This window comes from Meriones unguiculatus, chromosome 17, assembly GCF_030254825.1.
Source record: "Meriones unguiculatus strain TT.TT164.6M chromosome 17, Bangor_MerUng_6.1, whole genome shotgun sequence".
In the NCBI taxonomy this organism is placed as follows: Eukaryota; Metazoa; Chordata; class Mammalia; order Rodentia; family Muridae; genus Meriones; species Meriones unguiculatus.
The window spans coordinates 15721055-15730646 of NC_083364.1; the positions used below are offsets into that span (position 1 = coordinate 15721055).

The window sequence follows — 9592 nt, forward strand, 5'->3', positions numbered from 1 at the left end:
GGGCAGCATCAGTCTCTGGCTGCCAGGCCCAGCAAATCTGAGAGCCCTTTCTGTGAAGGAGGAGCTTAGGAGAACAACTGATCTTATTTTGTCTAGGCAAAACGTGGCAGTCGACTCTCTGGGTGTCCTCTTTGTCCACAGTTCAGGCTGGGCCTTAGCTGGTCCTGGAGCCCAAGTGGAGAGAGCTTTTGCTCCCTTTTCAAAAATGTGCAATGTCCAGGGTGTTGTAAAGTTTTGCTCTCGTTGAAGCCTGGGCTGTGGCTTTCTTGACAGGCTCATTCACAGCCCTGGTCAGTGCGTGTCAGTGTGACTGGGGGTGAGTGCTGAGACACTCACCCAACAGTAGCAAGGGCCAGAGCTGAGCAAGTCGGATGAATTGGCCACTTGATTTTCCACTATGCATTTGGACTAGGGCCAGAGGATGAGACCTAGTTTGACCTCTTACCTTCACACTCATGGGTGCACACATAGACATATATACAACAGCATGTGCATATAACACACACACACACACACACACACACACACACACACACCCAGAGTGAGGTATGATGGTCTGCTTGTAGTCCTAGCACCTAGGCAGCAGGGAAGGGTGCTGGAGGTTAGTCTGTGTCAAGCATAGATGTTGGAGAGATGGCTTAACGTTTCGGGGTGCTTGCTGCTCTTGCAGGGGATCTGAGCTCCGTTCCTAGCACTGCCCTCACTGGGTGACTCTCAGGCATCTGTACCTCCAGCTGCAGGGGATCCAGCGCCCTCTTCTGGACGGCGGGCACCCACAGCGTACACACCCCCTGCCACCACGCACATAATTAAAAAACCAAATAGTTGTTCTTGTTTGAGGCAGGGGATCACTGTCTGGCTCTGGCTGTCCTGAAAATTACTACGGAGACCAAGCTGGCCTTGAACTCACAGAGATCTGCGTGCCTCTGCCTTCTGAGTGCTGGATTAAAGGTGTGCACCACCACTGCAGAGCAACAAGTAAAATAAATCTTAAAACAAAACCAAACCAAGCCAAACCCAAAAGACAAGCACAAAAAAGCAAACTAAACACAGAGAAGTGTGAAAAATGCCCCCAGTTTGCCAGTTATACAAAACCAGGCTGTGGACTGGCTTTGACCTGTGGGCTGCAGTTGGTAAACCCAGGTCTATAACACGTTTAGAGCAATATCATGTCCTTGTCAAGACCAAGGGTTCAGGGTTCTGATCCCAGTTACCACGCTATCGGCTTTACCTTTCAAATCCCAGTTTCCCTGGCAGCAAGCACCGCATTACTTATCTTCTAGGGACAGTGTGTAAGTTGCCTGGCATGGTAGTTCATGCCTTTAATCTTAGCACTTGGCAGGAATCCCAGGGATATCAACCAAACATGACATAACAAGAGACAGTAAGACTAGGTACAAACCCTCCTTTCAGGGCTCTGCAAGACAACCCAATGAGAAAAAGAGCCCTAGGAAGAGCAGGCAAAAGAACTTTTAATCCTTCATGTGTTTTCTTCTGGATACAGGATGGGTCACGAGCCTGACGTATTGAGACAAGGTCTTTGCCAGTCATTAACTCTTCCCAAATGAGTCACAGGGGTTTTCTAGTCCTGCATAAAAAACAAAACAAAACAAAACAAAACAAAACAAAACAACCATAACCTTCCTACCCAGGCGTTGCATGCCTGTCATTCCACCACTCAGGAGGCTGAGACCCTGAACTTGGGTCCTCTGTAAGAGCACCGAGTGCTTTTAGCCACAGCCACAGCCACAGAGCCCGTCTGGTCTTTGTGACACATTTGCCATGTTGTGCTATAAGGTTTTATTAGGCATCTGTGTTCCATGCTAGACTCCGTACAACCTGAGAACAGTGGGGGGTTCATCTCCGTACCCCAGGCCCCTTGTGGCGGTCCTGAAGTGCAGCAGGCACCCAGGTACTGTTCTGCACTAGGACTGGCGGGAGACTGCTTTGCTGCCAAGCTTCCTCAGGGCTGCCTTCATGTCTTTGTTCCTTAGGCTGTAGATGAAGGGGTTCAGCGTGGGGATGACCACCCCACACATTAACGCGGCTGTCTTGTCTTTGTGGGATGAGGTGGGGGACGCTGGCTGTAAGTACATGGTAAAGATGGTCCCGTAGAACAGTGACACCACAGTGAGGTGTGAGCCGCAGGTGGAGAAGGCTTTCCACTTGCCCTGAGCAGAAGGGATTCGGAAGACTGCCCTGAAAATGCAGATGTAGGAGACTAGGATGCAGAACAGTGGACTAAGGCCCATGACGATGCCGAAAGCAACGATCACCAGCTCATTGGTGTGTGTATCTGAGCAGGAGAGTTTCAGGAGGGGCATGAGGTCACAGAAGAAGTGAGGGATTTCTGACCCTGCACAGAAGGTCAGTTGAGCCATGAGACAAGTGTGTACCAGGGACTGGAGATTAGTAATAACCCATGACCCACCCACCAGTAGCCCACAGACACGTGGGTTCATGAGCACTGAATAGCGCAGCGGGTAGGCAATGGCCACCAGCCGATCAATGGCCATAATGGCCAGGAGGAAGCTGTCTATAGTCCCGAAGAGATGGAAGGCATACATTTGGGCAAGGCAGCCTGCAAAAGGGATGGCTCTGCTCTGGGTCTGGATGTTCACCAGCATCTTGGGGACGGTAGTGGAGGAGAAAAAGATGTCCACGAGGGACAAGTTACACAGGAAGAAGTACATGGGTGTGTGCAGATGAGAGTCTGAGATGATGGCCAGGATGATGAGCAGGTTCCCAAAGACGGTGACCAGATACATGGACAGGAACAGTCCAAAAAGGATGGGCTGCAAGTCTGGATCCTCTGAAAGTCCCGTGAGATGGAATTCCAAGACTGTTGTCTGGTTTCCTGGTGCCATAGAGAGCTTATGTCTACGGAAACAGAAAGGGATGGAAGCAACATGGAGCTAGAGTCAGAGACAGGGCTCTAGTCTTGTGAAAACTTTCAAGATTCTGTGAAGATCCATCCTCTGAGCAAAAATTTTAAAGCTACTCCCAGGGGGCTCTGTAATCTCAAAGCTGTCTAAGTCGGAGGCAATTAGTGTCTCAAGTTTCTAACTTAGGAACATCAACTTGGGTGTTGTCCAAGTTGGGTGACCTTTGCCTATGGTTCAGTTCTGGAAAGTTCCACAAATACCAGTATGGTAAAAGCTCAGATGGCTAGCCTGTGGAAGGTTGTAGAAGGTGGTTTCTGGGACTGGAGAGATGGCTTAGCAGTTGAGAAGACACCTACTGTTCTTGCAGAGGCCCTGGGTTTGATTCCTAGCACTCACATTGGGTAGCCATCAGACCACTGAACAGATCTCCATAATGCTCTCCTACTGTGATGGAACAGGGCCAACTGACCATAAACTGAAATTTCTGAAACCTTGAGCCAGAATAATCCTTTCCTCCATTTTCAATTGATTATCTCAGGTCCCTTGGGACCTAATATAAGTCAAATCTCAACTCCAGTCCTCTACAGTAAAAGGAACCTGGTGTCTCCTTTTATTTCTTTTCCCAGACCTCTCTTCCTCCTCTTTTACATTTCTACTAACAAGAAATAATTTGAAGGCCGGAGAAGTGTCTGTTAAAAGCACTTTCTGTTGGACATGGTGGCGCACACCTTTAATCCCAGCGCTCGGGAGGCAGAGGCAGGTGGATCTCTGAGTTCATAGCCAGCCTACTTTACAGAACAAGTTCCAGGGCAGCCAAAACTACACAGAGAAACCCTTTCTCAAAACCAAACCGAAACAAACAAAACTCTGGAGGAAAGTGGTGCAGTGGTTTGAGAAAGAATGGCGCCCATAGGCTCATATATTTGAATGCTTGGTTGTTAGGGGTTGGCACTACTTGACAGAGATTAGGAGGTGTGGCCTTGTTGGAGTAGGTGTGGTGAGTGTCTTATTGGAGGAAGGGTGTCACAGGGGGTAGGCTTTGGGGTTTCAAGCCAGGCCCATGTCTTTCTCTTCCTGCAGATCTGGATAAGGACTCTCAGCTCCTTCAAGCACACGACTGCCTGCTTCCTGTCATGCTGGTAATGGACTAAACCTCTGACACTGCAAACACATGCTCATTAAATGCTTTCCTGTCTAAGAGTTGCATGCTCATGGTATCTTTTCAAAGCACTTGAACACTGACCAAGTCCTAGTTCATGGAGAGCATGAGTTTGGTTCTTAGCCGCCCGCCCTGGGAAGCTAGTGTAATTCTAGCTCCGGAGGAACTGAGCATCCTTCTTCAGCCTCTGCACTCACAAGTACCAACACACAGGCACACCAACTTAAAAAAAAGAAATAAAAATCCTTAAAAAGGGACAATTTGAGTGTCAATTTTGTGTTAAGAATAGGTAAAGGAATAGTGGTACAATGTCTCTCATGCAAGAAGCCCTGGATTTTATCTCCAGGATCACAAAAGAATGTGTGCATAAGAAATTGTGTGTATACAACTACACAGTGAAATGCTATTCAACTGCAAAAAAGGGAAATTTTATCATTCCCCACAATATATATGAACCCAGAAAAAGTTATGCTAAATAAAATAAAAGAAACGCCACATAATTTCCCTTATATCTGAAAGAGTTGAGTTAATAGAAGCAGGTGGTAGAATGGCAATTAGCAGAGTTTAGCAAGGGTGGGGGCTAGAATTGGTCTAAAGATTTAAATTTTCAGTTAGGCATGAAGTTAAAGAGCTCTATTATATGACAGCTAATAACACAAATCACATCCTTGAAAGTTGCTGGGGTTGGAGAGATGGATCAGTGATGAAGAGCAGCTGCTACCCTTGCAGAGGACCAGAGTTCAGTTGGCAACAACCATGTGGGGTGGCTGCCAGCTGCCTGTAATTCCAGTTCCAGGGGATTTGATGCCCTCTTCTGGCCTCTCCTGACCCCTGCACACACACGCACACACACACACACACACACACACACACACACACACAGATAAACATAAAATTTAAAAGGAAAATTACCTAGAAAGTATTGATGTTATGCATTCATTCCTTTGCTTTCCTATTTAGCTGCTCTAAAATATATGCAGATTATAAAATATCATGTGCTTTAAATATTGTGTTGAGGGCTAGAGGCAAGCTCAGTGGTGGAGCCCTTGCCTAACCTGTGCCTGACCCTGGGTTTGATCCTCACCACTGAAGAGAATTTCTGTTTACTTTCACTTAACATTTAATTGTGTAATACAATTACAGTAACAACTCCAACCAGCAAAATCTGGTTTAAAATGGCACAACTCAGTTGATGTCAGCAGAACCATGCAGGCAAGCACAGGAGACAGTTTAGCTTGGGTTTCCCATCTGATTTGGGGTTATGTGCCCCACCAACCATGACAGCCAAACTTCTTCCCCTGTGTGTTCTCTGCACCCATATCCAGATAGCACCAGACACCCTTAGTATCCTCCTAAGCCTCCTCCCACGCCAGAACGCATGTCCTCCCATCTTTGAAGAATGCTCTAAGTTTTCCCGCCCCTACCAACAATCAAGCTTAGACAGTTTCTATTCAACTGTATTCTCAACATTTCCATGTTTGAAGAGTAGAAGGGCTGATCCAGACTGAACCGGTTTTGGTTACGAGGCACATTAAGGCAGAACTGTATCCTCAAGTAACATTTTAGGAGACTCTTCTACTCACCACTGTTAGGCCTACGCATGCTTGGACGCACATATTATTAAAGTCAGATGCGGTATTGGAAGGGACATGTGCAGTGAAGGAATGACCATATAACCTGATCTGTCAATCAAAATAGAGACCCGCCCAAACTGCTCCCCTTTCTAAACAGACCCCTCTGGGGGCCCATAGAAGGAAACCCTGAACAGTAACTGGGCTCCTGAGTACTCTCACTAGCCTGGCTTGCTCTGGGTAGTTTTCTTGATTTTCCTGCAAGTCTGTGTAGGTCCCTTTTAAAAAAAGATTTTATTTATTTTTGTATTCAACGTTCTGTCTGCATGTACACCTGCACGCCAAAAGGGGACACCAGATCTCATTATAGATGGTTGTGAGCCACCACATGGTTGCCAGGAATTGAACTCAGGACCTCTGGAAGAACAGCCAGTGCTCTTAACCCCTGAGCCATCTCTCCACACCTGGGCACTTATCTTCAGTTCTTAAGCTAAGAGGCCAAGAAACCTGGAATCATCTGGCCGGGACGCGGACCACCAATCAGTGCCTAAAGCTTAGCTGGTAGAGCACTTGAGCATGCCTCAAGACCCGCATTCACTCCGGAGCCCTTTGGAGACTGGTCGTGTTGGCGCACGCCTTTGACCGTAGAAGTCGGGAGGAGGAGGCAGGAAGTTGAAGAGCTCAAGGCCGCGCTTGCCGTGCGAGAGTTTCAGGCCAGCCTTCGTACAGAGCGTCTTAAAACCAGACAAACCAACCAACCAACCAAATAAACAAGCAGTTCTTTCTTGCAGCCGTAGACTGCTCCCATCCCTCAGTGCCCACGTTTACCCTTCATGCGCCTCACTAAACTCTTAGGCAGGAGGTGGGAGGCGCCAGGCTCCCTCCGCTTCTCTTAAGGTGAGAAGCTGAGGCGCGTGGTGGCGGTGCACGCCTGTAATTTCAGAACCTTGGAGGCTGGGGCAGGGGAACTGTGAGTTGCCAGCCACTCTGGGCTACGAAGAGAGACTGTCCCTCCGAACAAGACGCCCCTCACCACGATCTCCCAAAACTGCAGTGTCATCTCTGCAGTGGTGTTAGGGCTCTTGCTCTACTGTCTTCCACCTGCTCAGGTGGGCACTGGCACTTATGCTTTGAGTATCCTCAAATTTTGTTTTTCGTCATTGCATGGAATTAAAAATTTTACTTTTACTTGTTTTTGAAAAACGATTGCTTTATTTCTTTAGTGTGTGTATGTGTGTAGGGTATACTTACCAGGGCCTAACTGGAGGTCAGACTGCTTGTGGGAGTCAATTCTTTCCTCTCACCAGGGGTACCTGGGTATCAAACTCCAGTTATCAAGCTTGTCAACAATCACCTTTATTCACTGAGCCATCTTGTTGGCCCAGAGATTTTATTTTATTTTTGTTGGTTAAATTTGTTCTTTGCTAACTCCATGCGTACATAGAGAGAATTCTGTGTGTTCTCACCTATATCTTTTTAAAACCAGTTCCCAACAATGATCAGAGGGATCTAATGACAATATTTGTAATTACTGACTTTTGTTTTGTTTTGTTTTTGTTTTTTGTTTTGGTGGTGCTGGTGCTGCAGATTGAACCTAAGTCTTCAGGCACATCAGGCAAGGGTTCTGCGACCAAACTAAAGCTCCTGGCTGAGCTGACCCCACATTTTCTTTGTAAGTGGAGGGACTCCAGTGCTATGGTGCCCATGCAGAGCTCAGGACAACTAGGGGAAGTTTCTCTTCTTCCACCATTTGGGGCTGGGGAATTCTGGGACTTGAGCTCAGGTTGTCTGCAAGCCCCTTTGCCTGCTGAGACAAAACCCCAAACCTCATTGTTTCCTTAAAGTTTATGTAGAGCTGTCAACTCTGAAGTTGAGGGGGCTGCTGGGATCGCTCAGCTTAAAAATACCCAGTCTGTGTGTGTGTGTGTGTGTGTGTGTGTGTGTGTGTATGCGTGATCTGGGGGTTGAGCCTGGAACCTCGCACAAGCTAGGCAAATACTTTCTGCTTTTGAGTTTTATCATCAGCTCATGCTTTACTTTTTCTTTCGAGACACGATCTCACCAGCTTGTCCAGGCTGGTCATGACCTCATTCGATAGCCAGGCTGGTGTGAAAGGCATGACCCTGCCTCAGTCTCCTGAGCGGCTGGGATTGCAGCTCTGCACCCCAAGGCCTGACACTGAAAATAAACACTGCTCTATTTCCACCATGCGAGGCTCCACTGGTTCTCTCTGTGGGGCTCCGTGAGCAAATTCAGTGCTAGGGAAGATGGTTCACTTTTAAGTACTGTTAATCCTTATCTCTTTAAATCTTTGGAAAGATTGAAGGATTGCTGAAGGGGGGTTAGGATGTAAATGGCAGAACATAGGATGGGAGAAGATGTGGATAAAAGTGAGGAAACTAGAAAGGATCCCCTACAGGCAGGCAAGAGGCACGCACGAACACAGACACACACACACACACACCCACATAAATGAATGTGTAAATGAAGGGGACCACTGTGCCTGGAAGAAAAAAGGCTCTATGAGAGCACTGGTAGGAACAGCAATAAAGCAGAGTACAGGAGGGGGGAAACGGGGTTAGGGGTAGGCTGAAGTGGGAAAGGGGGAGCAGATGAGGAGCAGGGGGAGAGAATTAACCGAAATAAATTATTTATGAAAATGGAAACCTGTTACATTGTAAGTTCACTTTAAAAATTAAAATAAAAACAAAAAAAAAAAAAAAGAAAGAAAGAAAAGGTTAGAAGTGTATGGCTCAGTGGCCATGTACACACCTGCACCCCTGGAGAAGCTCAAGGTTGTCCTGGGCTACACCAGACCCTGCCCCCAAAAAGAGAAAGGAAAACAAAGAAGCCCCCAAGCCCAAATGCCAGAACAGACAAACAAACAAACAAAAACAGAGGAGGAAGAAAACAGACAGATACGATGTTGACCTCCAAGACATGGTGAGAGCCACGGGGAGGTGAAGTAGCTGCTAGAAGAACAGGCTCCTTGAGGGTGAAGGAGATGCCGAAAGGAAGTTCAGGAAGGTCATCCGCATAGTTTTCCTGGTCACCAATCCCCAGGCAGGTCCAGCCTGTCTTGCTACTTGGGATACAGGGTTGAGGTTTTGCAATGGGCTGCCGGGTAAAGCCACGACTCCCTGTCGTGAGCACATTTGCAACTGTCTTCAGCTAGTGACCTGTGCTGCCCTGTGGCAGTTGGCTGGTCATCAGTCTCTTGGAGGGCTCTTAAAAGCACAGGGGATGCATGTGGAGAACTGTGGACTTGGGGACCCTGTTCTGTGGCTCTCCCATGTGTGTAAGCGTCCTTCAACTACAAACACTAAATATTATTGTACGTATGTCCTGACATAGAGTTTGACCCCCACCTTTTTATCTACCTGGTCGACGTGCCCTCCCTCCCCCCCATGTTCCACCTAGGAAGAAAATCCGTTCCTTTCTCCAGCCTCTTCAAACTCAGCGTTCTCTGTCCCACTCTCACTCACCAGAATGGCATCAACAAAGCAGGGTTCTCAGCAACTGTTCTCTCCCATTATCCACCAAAACAACCAGAGGACAGTGCTCAGTCCCCAGGAAGGGCACCGGAGGTCACTCATTTTGAGAACTGTGATGAACCTGCCATCCTTGAGAGAAACTTGTATGTCCCCCCAGCCTGGGCCAGGTAAATAGAAAGTCAAAAGCTCTGGCAGATATTTATAGCTGGGGGCTCTCGGGGACTTCATCCCCAAGCTCCTTGTTAAGACAGACAATGCTAATTATTCTGTTCCTGCTTTTGCCCCATGTGACCTGTTCTCTGAGGGAGGCAGTGGTTTGGGATCATTCGATCTTTATCCACTGAGTCTCACCAAAGGTCCTAAGCAAGGTGGTCCTGAGAGGAGCCAAGTTCTCAGATGAAGCTGAGATGGGCCTTTCACTCAGTGCATCCTCGTGGAGACTCTGTGGGAAGGGGATTTCGTGCCATTTGGGTGAGGAAGGAA

The 9592-nt window shown here is 47.7% G+C and overlaps 1 protein-coding gene across 1 annotated transcript; it reads right to left on the reverse strand.

Moving 5' to 3' along the window:
* Window positions 1–1898: 1898 nt before the first annotated feature.
* Window positions 1899–9281, reverse strand: LOC110559880 (olfactory receptor 1I1). Its single transcript, XM_021655519.1, has 2 exons — window positions 9101–9281; window positions 1899–2880 (listed from the first exon to the last, which is right to left on the reverse strand). Exon 2 carries the CDS (start codon window positions 2865–2867, stop codon window positions 1926–1928), a length of 942 nt encoding a protein of 313 aa, XP_021511194.1. The 5' UTR covers window positions 2868–2880; window positions 9101–9281; the 3' UTR covers window positions 1899–1925.
* Between the last annotated feature and the right edge of the window lie 311 nt (window positions 9282–9592).